Below are 18277 nucleotides of genomic sequence, written 5' to 3'. Positions count from 1 at the left end.
CTTTCCCAGGATGTGTGTCAATAACCTTCCCTTTGGGCCAGCAATTTCTGGGTAGCTTAGGATCGGCGATTACTACTACATCCCCGACAACTATTGGATCAGTTCGGTAAAACCACTTGGATCTCCTTGTAATTTCTGGCAGATAGTCGGTCAACCAGCGCTTCCAGAACATATTGGCTAGTATTTGCGACGCTAAGATGTTCTGCCGGAGAGCTATGTTGCTATCGTCAATGGTGGAGAATGGCTTGATTCCATTAGAGCAACCAAGGAGGAAGTGGTTCGGTGTCAAGGCTGGAGCACTATCGTCGTCGATTGGAACGTGAGTTAAAGGCCGGGAATTGATGGTGTTTTCGACTTCTGTCAACAGGTTACGCAGGACTTCATCAGTAGGGTGGCGTGGTGGGTTAATCTTCTCAAGGTTTCGTTTCACGCAGCCTATCAACCGTTCCCAGCTACCACCCATATGTGGTGCGAGGGGTGGGTTGAACGACCACGTTGTGTCGACTGTTATAAACTCTTTCATTACTTCAGCTATATTTACTGTTTCAGCGGCTTCCTTCATCAAACGCGACGAGCCGATAAAGTTAGTTCCCCTATCGCTATAGATTACGCTCGGTGTTCCTCGACGAGCGATAAACTTGCGAATGGACATTATGCAGGAGTCTAATTCAATATGGATTGCCTGAATTGTCAGGCAGGTTGCGAGCATTCCCCATCGTTTCTCAATACGTCTTCCTACTGCGACCTGGTATAGACCGAAAAAGTCTATGTCTGTGTGCGTGAATGGCGGCGAAAACGCCGCGAGTCGAGCTTGGCGCAGGTCGTCCTTAATTGGTGGGCGTGGTTCAGCATGGTCATTCATACATTGCTGACAGTTCTGTCCTACTTTAGTGTAGGCGACACGGATATGCGGAATGTTGAATTTCTGTCGTAATTCATTAATTACTGATTCGTGGTTCTGATCGTCGATGGTAGAACATGATTATCAGATTGGTAGTGAGGTGGTCACGTGATAGAATAATTGGTTTCTCGGATTCTTTTGTTGCATAGTGACATGCTGTAACTCTCGTCCGCATGGTTCCTTCTTTGTCCAGCGATGGAGATAGCTGGAATAAAGTACTCTTGTTCGCTGTTATCCCAGATTTGATTGGCGTTTGCTATGCCCTTTTCAGTTGGGCTACTTCTTTCGGATACCCATCGTGTTGAGCAGCTCGTATGAGATGGGCTTCAGCAGATAGGAGCTCGTCCATTTGCAATGAACCTGCAATTTTGGGTTCCTTGTGAAACTTTCTGCGACAGTTTTCCGTGAAGCGAACCACATAAGCAGTTACGTTTAGTGAACTGGAGAACTTTGTAGTGTCTATCACTGATACATGGGGAGCATGATATGCGACAAGATTTGGACAAAGTTCATTCTCAGTAGAACTGCTTTTGGGGGGCTGCAATGGCCAGTCTGTTTCGCATCGCGAGAGGAATTCTGGACCAATAAACCATTTACTGTTTCGTGTGAGATCCGGATTGAAGCTCCATTTGGTACCGTCGTCCGCAACATTGAGCTTAGATGGTACCCAGCGCCACTCGTTCACTTCAGTTAGATCCAGGATTTCGCTAACGCGAAACGCAACGTATTGCGTGTAGCGTCGATGATCTGAATTCAACCAACAGAGTACGTCTTGGGAATCTGTCCAGTAGTATTTCCTGAATATTTTGAAGAACAAAGAGTCCATGATTGTCCGAGCTAGCCTGGCACCAACAACAGCAGCCTGCAGCACTAAGCGCGGGATTGATACGAACTTGAATGGGACAACTCTGGTTTTCGCTGCCACTCGGATCTCAAATACACCTAGTTGGTGAACGTATTTCACTTCTCTTGCTACCCGGAGTGCTTCTTCTTCGGTGTCCAGGCTAACGAGCATATTATCCACGTGATGCTTCTTCTGAATGATTTCGGCTGCCTCAGGATAGTCTCCTGCTCTGCGCTCTGCGTTGATATTCATCACATATTGAGCACAATTGGGGGAACAGCATGCCCCAAAGGTCATGACTTGCATAACATACACCACACTTTCTCCTTTTTCGTTCCACCATAAAAAAATGTTGACACTGTTGGTCGTCATCTCTCATGCGTATTTGATGGAACATCTCTCGTATGTCTACGGTGAGCCTCACTCGTTTTTCTCTAAACTGAAGCAAGATCGACAGCAGGGAGCATAACTAGTCTGGGCCCTCCAGCAAATTAGAGTTTAAGGAAACTCCAAAGGAGCAAGCTGCGCAGTCTCAGACTAATCTTATCTTTCACGGCTTATTTGGATTCGCGACAGGGAAAACCGATAAGTACCACACCCTAGAGTACCGCTGACTCAGTTCTTCCTCGGACAGCTGCCGTACGTATCCTTTTTGAACATAATCGGCTACCATTCCGTTTAACGTTTCTGCCAGTGCTGGGTCCCCTGTAAGGCGCTTTCGCAGACAATGGTGCCTTCGCCAGGCCATGGCATAGTTGTCTGGAAGACGGACATTATCGTGACGCCATAGAAGCCCCGTTGTGTATCGCCCTCCTTCGTATGTCGTCAGCTGCTTCAAGAGATCCTGCGCTCGCTGGTCCTCGGTCGAGAGAAGGTGTCTATCTGGTCTCATAATGCCAAGGCTTTCCATTGCGAAATAGTTTTTAACCTTCTGATGCAATTCATCGTCTGTTGTTGGCTCGCATGGACACATGTGACACGTATAGTGGACAAGGTTGGTTCCATTGTCTTCATCTGCAGTGCTAGTCGTGTTTTTACCGCTATTGGTTCCCCGACGTTTCCCTCTCTGCTCTTCAGCACTAGACTGACTTGCACGTGCTTCATACCTATGAGGATTCTTGGTCTTGCATCGTAATATGAATCGATAGGAAGTCCCTGAAGATAGGAGTGTCGACGTTTCAGTTCTTCGGCGTTCAGCGTCTGATGTGGGAGTAGCAGTTCTTCAACGGTTCTTACTCCCGCCAGTCGAAAGTTTTTGGCCACTTTACTTACTCCAGCAATATCTAGGGTAACGGACTGTGAATCTTTTTCACAACGTTGTGTTCCTCCCGTCCATCGAAGACATAGTGGTATAGTTGAACCATTCAACTTTAGTTGCGAAGCTAATTCTTGGTCTATCAAACTGAGGTGAGAACCTTCATCGAGGAAGGCGTACGTCTGAATAGAGCCTTGAGGTCCACTGAGTATCACGGGAAGGTATCTGAATAGTGCTTCACTTGATTTTATCTGATGAGTGTTACAATCGTGTATTGAAACATTATCCGAGTCTACTGAATCTTTAGAACTCATAGATTCCAGTGCAACGATAGGCCGCTGATGCGGATTTTGCAACGGGTGCTTGTTGTTCAATAGGGTAGACCACAAGGATTAATTTCTAAATTTTTGAATCTCACATTTTTTACCTCACATCGTACTTTTCATTTCCCACTTCTTGCTTTTCACCTTTCACTTTTCACTTTTATTTTTTCATAGAAAAACAAGTAAAGAGTGAATTACTTCTGTTTTTTTGCACTTTTATCTCTCACTTCTTACTTTTCACTCCTCATTTCACACTTCACATTACGCATTGCTCATTTTTTATATCTTATTGTTTACTTCTCACTCCTCAATTCACTTCCTATTTCCTACGTCTTATTTTTTATGTAAGGTGTGAAATGTCCTACTCCCCACAACCCACTCCTTATTATTCACTTTTCTCTATTCGCAACCTGAGGAAATTAATAGTTAAATGTGTTAACCGAGAAGTGAGAAATGAAATGTTAAATAAAGAGTAGGGAGAAGTGAAAACTAAGGGTCTGTCTCAATTGGAGAATTAAACTGAAATTAAACTTAAAAGTGACATTTCAATAATTATCAAATAACCCTGCTCGCAGAGCAAGATTTTTTTTGACAGATATCGAATCATTTTGCATCGATGTCTTATTGAAATTGCTGGGCAGCACCAGCCAGTCTTATTACCGGGTTATTTGCTAACTTTCGAACTGTCACTTTAAAGTTGAATTCTCCAAATGAGACAGACCTAAGTGCTTAGAAATGAGAAGTGAGTACTAAGTGGTAAGATGTGAACAGTAACAAGTGAGGAGTGAGTAGTGAGAAGTTAGAAATGAGATGTTTGAAGTTAGTAAAAATAGTGAAAAGTGCAAAATAAGATGAGAAATGAGTGGTGAGAAGTGAGATTTGACATGTAAGTAGGTAGTAAGAAGTGGGAAGTGAGTTTTAAGAAACAACACAAGCAAGAAGAAGTTAGAGATGCCAATTGAGAAGTGAATGGTGCGATATGAGACCGAAGGAATGGAGCAGAAAAAAGGAGGAAAAAGGGAGAAAAAAGAAGGACAAAAGGAGCAGGAAAACGAAAATAGGAGTATGGAAGAAGGCATAATAAATAAGGAAGAAAGAAGAAGGAAGAAAAAGAAAAGAGGAACGAACAAGGATTAATTTGTCATTTTTTTTTAGTTCTCACATTTTATATCGCACATATTATTTTTCACTTCTCACTTCTTGCTTTTTACCTTTCACTTCTCACTTCTAATTTTTTCACTTTCACTTCTCACATTTTTTTACTTTTACTTCTCACTTCTTACTTTTCACTTCCAATTTAACATTTCACATTTCTCACTGCTCGTTTCTTATATCTCACTGTTTATTTCTCACTCGTCAATTCACTTCCTACTTCTAACGTCTTATTTAAGAAATGTTCTACCCTCCACTTCCCACTTTTCATTACTTACTTTTCTCTACTCGCAACCTGAGGATTCTGCTCAACTATTCAGTGACGGCATTCAGCCAAATATCCCGACTCTAACTATGGGTTAGCGCTCAATATTTGCATAAATTTACATATCACTTAATCATGATTTTAGTTTTATAAACACTCACTCTCCTATGATTTCATTTCACACGTTTCAGATTGGGTTCGCAACGTGGCATCGAGGATTTAAAGCTGGTTTCCTTCTTCCGAGGTGTCGATTGGGAACACATACGCGAACGACCCGCCGCCATTCCGGTTGAAGTGCGCTCGATAGACGATACGTCCAACTTCGACGATTTCCCCGACGTGGCGCTGGAAATACGTAAGTACTCTTTTCGGGTAGCACTTTTCTCTGTTCTATTCACTGATATAACCATATTTGCAAATTTCAAAAACGAAAATCAGCCGCCCATCCCACACCAGAGGGTGAGGTCCTCAAGGATTGGGTGTTCATCAACTACACCTTCCGACGGTTCGAGAGTCTCACGCAGCGTGGCACCCCGACGAAAAAGTAGATCCTTCCCTAACAAAACCCCGATCTCTGTACTGTGCGTGTCTTCTCAGCTTCCGCCGGCAACTATATCCATATGTGTTTGCTGATTGTACTAATCTCTTCGCACCCCCGTTTGACTCTAATCTCTAGCACTAGGCACCGGGCGCTCGCGTAGCGGCTCCGATGCGTTAGGAGGTAAAGTGGATAATTACGAAGTACAGCAGAAGATCGACCACCACTTTAGATTTAGATAGTGTTCGTTGAAACCTGGACCCATGCGGGGCGTATCGCCGAGAACAAACAAAAAATGACTCAATTAACGCAAAGAAGATAAGACGATAGCAACCCATTATTAACAATATCCTCTATATAAAGTACACAAGAGAATTTAAAGTAATTTAACGTAAAACAAAACACTATAAGCTGAACAAATCGTGAAGAAAAAATCAAAGAGTATCGATAGCGGAACGTTAGTTTAGATTAGGATTCTCCGTTCAGTTTACCTCCCATTGGTTCTATTCTGTTCCTGCGATGTTGTGTCCCTTGCGAAGTTTCCGTTTGCGTGCATGATCCAAGCCGCAAATTACTATTATTTCCATGATAGAGGTACCCCTAGTTTTCAGCTTTCACAGCCAAGTAGACTTACAAACACACCGTAAATGTAGTGTAATAAAGGATAGATACAGCTAACGAACCGAACATTAACGAACCTACAAACCAGAGAGAACGCTTGCTTTTAGTAGATTTAAAAAAATATCAGTGTCGTAAGCGAAAAGTTTCGATATCATTATGTTAGTTTGACAATCAGTTGTTTGTTCATTGTGGGTGGAAAACGTTAACGAGTATTTCAATATAGAGAAAAGAGATCTCCATAACTAGCGTTTTCGAGGCAAGGAATGACAGGCAACTGAAAGTCAACCAACATTATGCCAATCCTCAAGTCGCCCAAGAAAAGTAATGCAACTTGTCCCAATAACAACAACAACAAAACCCGCAATACCGTAAATTCCGTTCGGAGGCAAAAACTCACTTATAAGCACCTGTACATGATTATTTAACTAGCGTTTAGTGTCAATGTGCAACATCTACGCAACGTGTAAACGTCCTTATAGAGATGCGTGATTCGTATAGAACACCTATACACAACTATGAAAATGGAATGTAGAAAATATCTTCATGACGTATCGGTTAATAGAAAGCAAGGGAGGAAACGCGAATCGTGGGGAGCATTTCTGTGAGTAGACAGCAGCCTGCAGAAATTGATTTATTCGAATGAGAGAAAAAAAGCTATAATAGTATTAGTAGTTTTTATAATTATAATTATTATTTTTAGATCGCAATCATGCTTTTACCTTTAAGTTTGAATGTTTTTATAGTAGCGAAAGAGAAGAGTATAAATGCACTTATTTCGACTTAGGCAAGGGACCTATAATGCTGCAAGTGATAGATTTGTGTTTTATTAAGTTGTGTAAATAATCAAGCTACAAAATGAAGAAAAGGTGGAGATCGGGCCAACGATTCTCGTGTTCTTAGAAATTTCGTTGAAATAAAATTAAAAAATATATATCTAGATATCTTTCTTTCAAAGGTTTTGCTTGAAGCAACGGTATTTTAAAAATTGTTCTCGTTTTGGTTCTATTCTATTGAAAATTTTATTTATACGATCGTTTTTTTTCTTTACCTATTCCTAAATTTGCATTTTATATTCGTAAATTATCTTTCGTCGCAGTCCTTTGATAACCTTTTTTGAAGTTGCTTCTTTAACTAAATTTAAGGACTAGGAACGTGTTCCGCTGAACATGAAAAAAACTAACAATAGCTGTAATAGGTTAATTTCCGCCAAGATCTTCTATCTTGATATTTCCCTAATTGCAAGACGCTAGTCGATCTAGTTTTCAATTCAGAGATGATTAATTTTAACCAAAAAAAAAGTTTGGGGAGGACGAAAAAGACCGACCTGCATCCTGCTTTGAGCCGTTGTTCTGCAATAGATCAGTAGCCTTGTGAGATGGTTAATAAGAAGAAGTTCTATGTTCGTCTATGCGACTTCCTATTTTTGAAAGGAATCTATGAAAAACGAAATTGCAAAAAAAAAACAAACAAATAGCAGCGAGATACTCTCCCAATCCTTACAACACTGAAAAGGAATAAAGTGATACTGAAATTCAATGGAAATGAAAAACTGGCAAGATCTTAATCATTAGTCAGTGGTAATATCATATTTTTCATTAACTTAGTTTTAAGAATAAAAAAAAGTTGGATACCCGAGCAGAACACGCATTCAAAATATTATCAAAAATGTAACAAATTTTGTTGCTAATATCATATCTTTTACATATTTTGATGAAAAATTTCGTCATCTTGCGCCGAGAACCATTTTCACGGGTTCTGGGTACGGTCTCGGCTCAATACAGTCGTCCGATTTGCGATGCCTCAATCCTAATCTAAATCCAATCCAAATTCAATCCAAAGTGGTCTTCGTGGCCGTGCGGTTAGCGACGTCAGTCGTCTAGACGCATGTGCTGTGGAATGTGGGTTCGATTCCCTCCCCGGTAAGGAGAAAACTTTTCGTAAAGCAAAAAGCTCTCCACTGGTCCACTGGGTGTTGTGTAAATGTCCAAATCAGCCAGTTGATCACGAGTGCCAATGGATTCGACGTTCAGCTTATCTTTCTCGACCAGATCCAGGATGAAGTGATGCTTCACGTCGATGTGTTTGGTCCTCTTGCTCTCCAGGTTTTTGGCCATACACATACTACAGCCACGATTGTCCTCGAAAATGGTCACCGGGTTGGCAGCAACATGCAGATCTTCCAAGACGCCGCTGATCCATACGGCCTCTGTTTATTAGTACTTTATTAGAGTGATTTTTAAGTTTTTTACAAAGTTCATCACTTATACGGCCTCTGTCTCTGCTGCACTAAGAGCGACATACTCCGCTTCACTTGACGACAACGATACGGTGGATTGCTTTTTGCTGCTCCACGACACGGAGCACCCTTATACCTTGAAGATGAACCCGCTTACCGACTTTCGGTCCTGAAGGTCGGCCTCCCAATCGGCGTCAGCAAAGCGCTTCTGCCTCGCTGTTCCTTTGGTATTCGAGACAAAGGGTTTTTGTCCCGCTTAAGTATCGCACCACTCGCTTCAAGGCGTTCCAATGTACGGTCGAAGAATCTTGCTGGAACCGCCCGAGGTACCCGACAGAGTAACACACATCTGGCCTGACACAAAGCATAATGTACATCAGGCTTCCAAGCAGCTCTCCATCGGAGTCCTGGTCGGATTGCACTCGCTCATTCCGAAACGATTCAGCACCTTCGAGATGCTAGACTCCTGCGACAGTCTCAACGTTCCTTCGCAACGCTACAGTTGTAGTCGATCCGCATACCAAGAAAATCCCGCAACTCGCCGCAGTCTGTCATTGCGAACACGGATGCCAGCTTCTTCTTGACGGCGTTGATGGAACTCAAGTTTCTTCCCGCAATCAGGAGATCATCGACGTACAGAATAATGTACACCTCGTCGCCGTCCCTGACGTACAGGCAGTAGTCCCTCTTCGATCGAACAAAGCCCAGCTTCTCGATCTGGCTGGTGAACTTCTGATTCCAACACCACGACGATTGCTTCAGCCCATACAGCGACTTCTGCAGCTTGCACATCGTCCCCGGTGCTGCCGTTACACCGTCCGGGGAACTGATGTAGATGGTTTTCTTCAGGTCGCCGTGAAGGAAAGCGGTCTTCACGTCCATCTGGTCCTTCTAGTCCTTCTTGATCAGAAAGACCCACTTCGTTTTCAACGGCTTCACGTTGGCAGGACATGGCATTAGCCGCCACACTTGGCTCTTCTCCATGGACTGCAGCTCGTCTTGAATGGTTTTTAGCCACTCGTCACGATCAGCTTTCAGGAACATCTTGTGTGGGGGAAAATGCGGCAGAGGTTGCTCGGAAAGCAGTAAAATAATCAAGCTACTTACCCGTTAGCCTGCGTTCCCGTCCACTGCGCCTCGACGACTCGCCATGAGCATCGCGTCTATCTGTTGGCGAAGGGAGCGCGACGGTTGTTGGTTCGGTTGGCTCGTCCACTTCCGGATCCTCGAAGTCTTCTTCATCGTTGTCCGAATTTTCTTCATCTCCGGCAGGCTCTGGAATCGCAGGCTCGCCAGTGACTTCTTCTTTTTCTCCTTCTTGCTCGTACGACGGTAGCACTACTAACGGTTTCTCAACTTTGCTTTCAGAAGCGATCGGAAAACAGGTTCCGTCAAAACGGACATCACGAGCAATTACCTCCTTCCTGCTTTTCTTGTTCCAGAGGCAGTATACATTGGGAGCGTAGCCGATCATGACAACCTCCTGACTCTTGGCATCCAACTTTTTGCGGAGTTGGCCGGGGACCCACGCGTATGCCTTGCGTTCAAACACGCGTTACTTTGACAGATCCGGTTTGGATGCAATCCAACATTCCGCCAATATGGTACCCTCCGAAAATGCAGCTGATGGGCTGCGGTTAATTAAATACACCGCTGTCAGGGCTGCTTCACATCACATTGACTTCGGCATCGATGAATCAATCAGCATGGTCCTCACTTTTTCCATCAGCGTCCGATTGAATCGCTCGGCCACGCCGTTCAGTTAAGGCTTATAAGCTACGGTTGCTTCGACCTGGATGCCCTGCTTTTTGTAGAAGCCTTTCTGCACGGTCGAACCATACTCACGGCCTTGGTCCACGGTAAGCTTCGAGATGCGCAAACCAAAATGCGCGGTCACCAGTGCTTCATACTCCTGGAACTTTTTGAAGATTTCCGACGTCCGCTTCAACAGGTAGATCATGGCGAAGTGCGTCTTGTCGTCGATAAACGATACAAAATATCTTGATCCGTCCCAAGCTGGTGGATCGATGGGACCGCAAACGTCCGAGTGAACTCGCTCGAGGGACTGCTTCGCTCGTTGACGAGTTCCATCGAATGGGTCCCGACCCTGCTTACCTCTGCACGCATCGCTTAATTGATTCTGGTCTGGCTTGAAGTCGACACCAGTGGCCATCTTCTTCTGCACGATTTTGGCCATTCCTCCTTGGCCGAGATGCCCCAGGCGGCGATGCCACAGCTCATTTCGATCCACCTGGCAAATGGTAGCAGATGAGCTACTCACCTTAATATCAAGCTCGTACAGGTTGCCCTTCATCGGAGCGGTAGCGATGATATTGCCATCCTTCTTTAGCACCGCTTTGCTCATGAGGAACAGCACACCGAGAGCAGGTTGTACAGGTTGTCCGCGATGTACAGCACCGGACGCTGATGCCCCGCAAACGCCGCCGGCCTGTCGTCGACGGTCTCGTCCAAGATGAATACAGTACTAGGTGCTCCAATTTGCCAAGTTTGTGGAAGCGAGGAAGGCGGGGGTGAAAAATTCATTTTCAGTGCAAAATGAAAACAAACCGGCTGGCTCTCCCATACTAAAATCCAAGATGGCTGAATCGTGAATTTGGCAGATTGGAACACCTAGACGTGTATTCATCTTGGTCTCGTCCATGCGGTCCGCACGTTTTTGCGCTTCCGTAAGCAACCATTGCTTGACCAAATCCAAATTGAGGTCCACTTCCTAAATGTTTTCCAGCGCCATTACAAGGGAGTCGTACGAGTCCTGTAAACTTAGGAACAGCTGGGACACGAGATCTCCGTCCTCAAGCGTCGAACGCCAAAAGGTGGGACCGCATCGATGCTCCCTCCTTTACCTGTAGGCGACCAAGCTGTTTCCGCAGGAGCGTTTGACTGGCCACAGACTTCTTTGCGAAAACGTCGCTCAAGCTTGACCACATATCCTTCGCGCTGCCTTTGTCCCGGACGACTTCCAGAACCTTATCCGTCAAGAATCCAACGAACATGCTTTTCGCTTTTCGATCTTCATTGTCGAACTTCACCTCGTCCTCTTTCTTTTCTGGTAAATTTTCCGTCAGGGTGCGCAGCACGCCAGCTGAATCCAGGACCATCTTCACGCGAAAACTCCAGTTTTCAAAACCAGGTCCACCGGAAAACTGGGGAATTCCGTGCGCAGTTTCCTTCGGGGTGCCCATAACCTCTTGTAGGTATGACTTGTAGCAGAGAAACACGGATTCAACACGGTTAGAATAACTTATTACTTGGTTGATATAGAACTGAATTAGCATGGGTAAAAATTTTCCTTTTTATACCGTTTGATTATTTATTTGTTGTTATGACTACCTTGACGCCGACGCTCGGTTGTTTGTTGATATCCAATCCAAAATCCAATCCAAACCCACTTTAAATCCAATCCAAATCCAATTAAAATCTAATCCAAATTAAATCTAAATCCAATCCAAATCTAATCCAAACCAAATCCAAACCAAATCCAATCCAAACCAAATCCAATCCAAACCAAATCCAATCCAAATCCAATCCAAATCCAATTCAAAATCCATTACAAATCCAATCCAAATCCAATCCAAATCCAATCCAAATCCAATCCAAATCCAATCCAAATCCAATCCAAATCCAATCCAATCCAAATCCAATCCAAATCCAAATCCAATCCAAATCCAATCCAAATCCAATCCAAATCAATCTAAATCCAAATCAATCCAAATCCAATCCAAATCAATCCAAATCCAATCCAAATCCAATCCAAATCCAATCCAAATCCAATCCAAATCCAATCCAAATCCAATCCAAATCCAATTCAAATCTAATCCAAATCCAATTCAAATCCAATCCAATCCAAATCCAATCCAAATCCAATCCAAATCTAATCCAAACCAAATCCAAACCAAATCCAAATCCAATCCAAATCCAATCCAAATCCAATCCAAATCCAATCCAAATCCAATCCAAATCCAATCCAAATCCAATCCAAATCCAATTCAGATCCAATTCAGATCCAATCTAATTCCAATCCAAATCTAATAATCCAAACCAAATCCAAATCCATCCCAAATCCAATCCGAATCCAATCCAAATCCAATCGGAATCCAATCCAAATCCAATCCAATCCAAATCCAATCCAAATTTAATCCAAATTTAATTCAAATCCAATCCAAATCCAATCCAAATCCAATCCAAATCCAATCAAAATCCAAACCAATCCAAACCAATCCAAATCAATCAAATCCAATTCACATCCGATTTAAATCAATCCAAATCCAATCCAAATCAAATTCAATCCAAATCCAATCCATCATCAATCCAAAGCAATCAAATCCAATCAAACCAATCCAAATCAATCCAAATCAATCCAAATCAATCCAAACCAATCCAAATCAATCCAAACCAATCCAAATCCAATCCAAATCAATCCAAATCCAATCAAACCAATCCAAATCAATCAAACCAATCCAAATCCAATCCAAACCAATCCAAACCAATCCAAACCAATCCAAATCCAATCCAAACCAATCCAAACCAATCCAAATCCAATCCAAACCAATCCAAACCAATCCAAACCAATCCAAATCCAATCCAAATCCAACCAATCCAAATCAATCCAAATCAATCCAAATCAATCCAAATCAATCCAAACCAATCCAATCCAAACCAATCCAAACCAATCAAACCAATCCAAACCAAACCAATCCAAACCAATCAAATCCAATCCAAACCAATCCAAACCAATCCAAATCCAAATCCAAATCCAATCCAAATCCAATCAAACCAATCCAAATCAATCAAACCAATCCAAATCAATCCAAATCAATCCAATCCAAGTCCAATCAAACCAATCCAAACCAATCCAAATCCAATCCAAATCAATCCAAATCAATCCAAACCAATCCAAATCAATCCAAATCCAATCCAGATCCAATCCAATCAATCCAATCCAAATCCAAATCAATCCAAACCAAATCAATCCAAACCAATCCAAACCAATTCAAATCCAATCCAAACCCAATCTTAATCCAATCCAAATCCAAACCAACCCAAATCAATCCAAACCAATCCAAACCAATCCAAATCAATCCAAACCAATCCAAACCAATCCAAACCAATCCAAATCAATCCAAACCAAACCAAATCAAACCAATCCAAACCAATCCAAATCAATCCAAACCAATCCAAATCCAATCCAAACCAATCAATCCAAATCAATCCAAATCAATCCAAATCAATCCAAATCCAATCCAAATCAATCCAAACCAATCCAAACCAATCCAAACCAATCCAAATCAATCAAATCAAATCCAAACCAATCCAAACCAATCCAACCAAATCAATCCAAATCAATCCAAATCAATCAAATCAATCCAAATCAATCCAAATCCAATCCAAATCAATCCAAACCAATCCAACCAATCCAAATCAATGCAAATCAATGCAAATCAATCCAAATCAATCCAAACCAATCCAAATCAATCCAAATCAATCCAAATCAATCCAAATCAATCCAAATCAATCCAAATCAATCCAAATCAATCAAATCAATCCAAACCAATCCAAATCAAACCAATCCAAATCCAATCCAAACCAAATCCAATCCAAATCAATCCAAACCAATCCAAACCAATCCAAACCAATCAAACCAATCCAAATCAATCCAAATCAATCCAAACCAATCCAAATACAATCCAAATACAATCCAAATCAATCCAAACCAATCAAATCAATCCAAATCCAATCCAAATCCAATCCAAATCCAATCAAAATCCAATCCAAATCCAATCCAAATCCAATCCAAATACAATCCAAATCCAATCCAAATCCAATCCAAATCCAAATCAAAAACCAATCCAACCCAAAACCAATCCATATCCGATCCAAATCCAATCCAAGTCCAAATTCAATACAATCCAAATCCAATCCAAATCCATTCAGAAATGATTAAAAATGAATGACAAGCAGATAAAGTTTTTTCGTGAAAATCATTGTTGTTTGCGGTATTATTTACAAAAATGAAAAAAAAAAACAAATAAAATTTTTAAATTGTCGATATCGGATGAAAGATGTGAGGTCGAAAACGAATCGAGGGTAGACAAAATCGGGTCAACATTGTAGATGTTCTAGTCATCGCCTTGTTCCATAGTTAACCTTTTAATGGTGGATTCTATTTTCCGGTCAAGAACCGGTGGCGCTTTCGTTGATTTTGATCGTGGTTAATGTTCTATGGTAGATGCTTGCCCAGATATAGTGCATTTAATTAAGCAATGGGGGATAATGTCTCAGCAACGATGACGAAATCATTGCATTTTATGGGACGTCTGTTTCTCTATGCCTGGACCCTACATAGTGTACTTGTCAACACATTGGCCGAGATTTACCGGTGTTACCTCCTTATCAGAGGGAAGGCGTGACCGTCTTCGAGAAAGACCAACGGGACTCACTGTGATTGATATCAGATTCCCAGCCCCAAGAGGCGGGCGCGCATTCCACAAAACCACCGACGAGAATTACTGTCTGTAAAAAACAAAGGCTACCAGAAACACTAACAGCTTTTTGCTACGAGAATTTAGCTATGCAAGTTCTATAGAATACAGATTATTATAAAACTGACTAAGTAATGTGCATAATTGTAAATCATATTTATTGTGTAGATACAAAGACGAAACTATGCATGGTCTATGTTCAGTTCACTAACGATGATTTAATCGCTTATGCATTTCAAAACAGAGAATCAATTTGTTGTGCCATCAAGCTCCACCCTTCTTCGGTCGCACCTGGAATTGCAGAATAATGCACAAGACCAATTGGTTTTTGGCTTTTCCAGTGATCTCAACTTCCCAGTTGGAGTTGCCTGGAACTGGCATATATCTAAAAAAATAAAGAGAAACATAATCTACTTCTTCTCATCAATCCCAACTACCGTCGCCCATACTTGACCAATTCGTCGTCCACCAGCGTTTCGCCATAAGTGTAATTACCCTTCCGGAACGGACACATGGGCTTGGGGCTGATGCTCTTCAGATACTTCATCCACATCATATCGGCGCCCAACCGCAACAGCATACACTGGTTCGTATTGGCCATGTTGTTCAGGTGCGTTCGGCAGCTCTCCGCCGAACGGAAATCGTCGCACTTTTTCACCGTAGCCGATACGTCCCATCCGTTGGGAAAGTCCTCCCGGAATTCTATAATTCCACTGACGGCGCTGTTAGTAGCGTTGATCGGGGCGACGCGCATGTCCGGCAGAAATATCGGCAGATGCTTCTGACCCGGACACTGCCCGACGCGATGGACGATCAGTTTTTTCTTCCCAGCGGTGCCGGCGCTGGGTGCAAGGCCGAACAGATTTTGTCCGATTATCAACGGTGGTATTAGTGTTATCAGTAGCGGCAGCGTGATCTGCAACGGTTGTGCTTTCAAGCTGATCATTATCGAGAGGTGACTGGAGAGGAAAATTTGTTGCGATTGTATTTAAATTTTTTGAAACTTGGCTAACCGGAAATCGAGAGTGTTTCACAGCAGTGGTTCCAAAATGGATACCTATTTCTCTTGCTTTGTTTCAGGATTAATTTAACAATGTTTAAACACGATTCAGATGACAATGTGAAGATAAAGCGGGTATCCCCTGGACATAAGAACTATCTTATGACAGGTGAAGACACTAAGAGAGCTCAAAAGTTTTCTTAGAAAGGGTATGTTGGTCTGTACTTTACCACTTCTGTCCAGTGTTGGTAAAATTATTCACAAGTATCAATCATCGAGCCCTCCCTCCCGAAAAATGCCTAGACCGGCACCGGGAATCGATCCCAGCCATCCTCAGCATGGTCTTGATTTGTAGCTGCGCGTTTTCCGCTAGGCTAAAGAAGGCCCCAATCTCCCCCACCCACTCAAAATCTATGCCTGGCGTACTGTAGAGCTCCATAATCGTCGGTCTTGGGCGATGTACCTCTAGTTTCCCCGAACGTTTAGGGTCCTTAAGGTGGAAGTCTGGGGACGATCGGGCAAGGGCCACTATCGCGTTATTTGTTGAAGATAGTCAACATTCAATCATTTTCAATTGCAAGAGCGCAAAAGAAACCTGGGAAGCTTTGAGAAAGCACCATCAAAACGCGTCGTTAACATCGAAGGTCACTATACTTAAACAAATTTGTCAAATGGAATACCGAAATGGAGACAGTATGGAACAACATATTCAAGCTATGGAATTACTGTTCTCTCGTTTATCAAACGCTGGTCAAAAACTAGATGCGCAACTTATGGTAGCCATGGTTTTGAGGAGTTTGGCTGACACGTATGATACTTTGACAACGGCGTTAGAAAGTCGCTCGGACAATGAGCTCACGATGGAACTTGTGAAAGCAAAACTTATCGACGAATCTTTAAAGCGTATTAGCATTGGGGAGTCCATTTTGAAGATTGAAACCGGCAAGAAAAGAATTCTGTGCCATTTTTGCAACAAACCTGGTCATATCAAGAAAGAATGTCCATTGCTACAGCGTCAAGTTCATAATCGAAATCCTGATATTCGTCAAACCAATCATATCAAGAAACCAAAGCCAAAAGCCCGTGTAGTCCATGAAGAATACGATGGTCAACCGTTCTGTTTTGCAATTTTTAATCAAGAAACTGCCCCAAATAGCACACGCATCATCTTCCTAAAAGCACCTTGTTTCTATTCAGTTTCATTAAAGGCATTGTAAAAACATCAAAGCACGAAAAAGTTGCATCAAGATGTCAAAAACGTTCAAATTATGATCAATGTTTCATTAAAATTGCAATGCAGTACGTGTTTGGCATTTGGAAACAAACAAACAAAAAATACTGGATCTCATGTTGCAAACACGAAACAAAATCATTATGTTGCATATTTTTTACCATGTAACTTCAATGCGTCTTTCAAAATGTAATTGTTTGTTTAAATTAAGTTGCAGATGAGTTGAATGTGTCTTCATGTTTAATTAAGCATCGTTCAACGTTTTAACAACTCAAATTTTGTTTCTGTGATGGTGTAATCAAGTAACAGGAAACCCGAGTACAAAACTTCATAATCGTATGGTTTATATGGTGAGTCAGCGTGCAGTCCATTCGAAGTGTTGGACTATCAATCACAAGATCCATAAATTGAATCCAGTTTTATATTTTGATTTTATTTTTTTCCGCTATAGTATTTTGCAACATTATTGCAATTTTACTGCAATCGAAGGATGTTTCCGTAGGCTCCACCTCTTGCGCTTTTTAGATTGCAAGAGAGTTATATTTTATGGAAGCTACGCAAAGATTGTTTCTTTCCGAATAGTTGCAACACAGTGAAATGTTCAGTAGTGAAACAGTTTGTGCTGCTTGGGCTAAGAATTTTTGGGTCGTTGATTCCGGAGCTAGTTGCCATATGTGTAGTGAATTGGATTTTTTCAAAGACTATCAAAAAATTACTGGAATGACCGTTACATTGGCAGATGGTAATGAAGCTGCAGTAGCTGAAAGAGGCAGTGGTACTCTGGTTAGTATGGAATGATGCACAAAATCAAAATGAGTTGAAGCTTACAGAAGTATTACATGTACCAAAGCTGGATGCACTTCTGGTTTCTGTTGGAAGACTTACCGAAAAAGGTGCAGGTGAAAAGGGTGGTAGGTCATCTGGCATAAAGTCGTTTGGCATAACGCCGTTTTGCATAAGGCCGTTTGGCATAAAGGTCGTTTGGCATAATGGCCGTTTGGCATAATGGTCATTTGACATAATAGTTGTGTAATCATCAATTTCGAAACTTATGCATAATATGTTCAATTATTTATAATGATTGTCACCTTAACATTATAAAAGAGATGTTCTAAATTGATTTTTTCGACTCAAAGTTCAGATTCTATCAAATCATTGCTTGAAGGTACTTTATTTAGACTTTTTATTATCTGCATATTTCACTTAAAATCTTATTACCTCTGGGTCAGCAGCAAGATCGTCGTTGACTAAAACAAACTACAATATAGGAAAGTCAATTAGCAAAATTGTAAGTAATAATAAATAAGTAATATAAGTAATAATAAGTAAAAATAAGTAATAAAAAGCAAATGAAGTTATTTCTGCATGACATATATTCATCTCTTTAAAAGCATACTTTGTCGTTCATAAG

General features: G+C 41.8%; 2 protein-coding genes across 2 annotated transcripts in view; one reads left to right on the top strand and one right to left on the bottom strand.

Annotated features, from left to right (window-relative positions):
- LOC134210609 (serine/threonine-protein kinase tricornered) overlaps positions 1–7064 on the top strand; it is a 33011-nt gene extending 25947 nt beyond the window's left edge. Inside the window, exons 4-5 of the mRNA XM_062686743.1 lie at positions 4932–5095; positions 5179–7064. Coding sequence (XP_062542727.1) covers positions 4932–5095; positions 5179–5288 — 274 coding nt within the window. The 3' untranslated portion in view covers positions 5289–7064. The remainder of the gene's footprint in view (positions 1–4931; positions 5096–5178) is intronic.
- Positions 7065–14885: 7821 nt separating this feature from the next.
- On the bottom strand, positions 14886–15581 carry LOC134209135 (uncharacterized). Its single transcript, XM_062685119.1, has 2 exons — positions 15085–15581; positions 14886–15020 (listed from the first exon to the last, which is right to left on the bottom strand). Exons 1-2 carry the CDS (start codon positions 15579–15581, stop codon positions 14900–14902), a joined length of 618 nt encoding a protein of 205 aa, XP_062541103.1. The 3' UTR covers positions 14886–14899.
- Between the last annotated feature and the right edge of the window lie 2696 nt (positions 15582–18277).

This window comes from Armigeres subalbatus, chromosome 2, assembly GCF_024139115.2.
Source record: "Armigeres subalbatus isolate Guangzhou_Male chromosome 2, GZ_Asu_2, whole genome shotgun sequence".
Classification (NCBI taxonomy): domain Eukaryota; kingdom Metazoa; phylum Arthropoda; class Insecta; order Diptera; family Culicidae; genus Armigeres; species Armigeres subalbatus.
Note: the sequence above shows the minus strand (reverse complement) of the source record. Positions and strands in the feature narration are given on the sequence as shown.

Excerpts from the sequence above, each read along its gene's own strand:
- LOC134209135 (XM_062685119.1), bottom strand. The coding sequence starts at position 15,581 with ATGATCAGCTTGAAAGCACAACCGTTGCAGATCACGCTGCCGCTACTG. Across the intron at positions 15,021-15,084 it reads GTGGACGACGAATTGGTCAA|ATATATGCCAGTTCCAGGCA; the intron begins GTATGGGCGACG and ends TTATTTTTTTAG.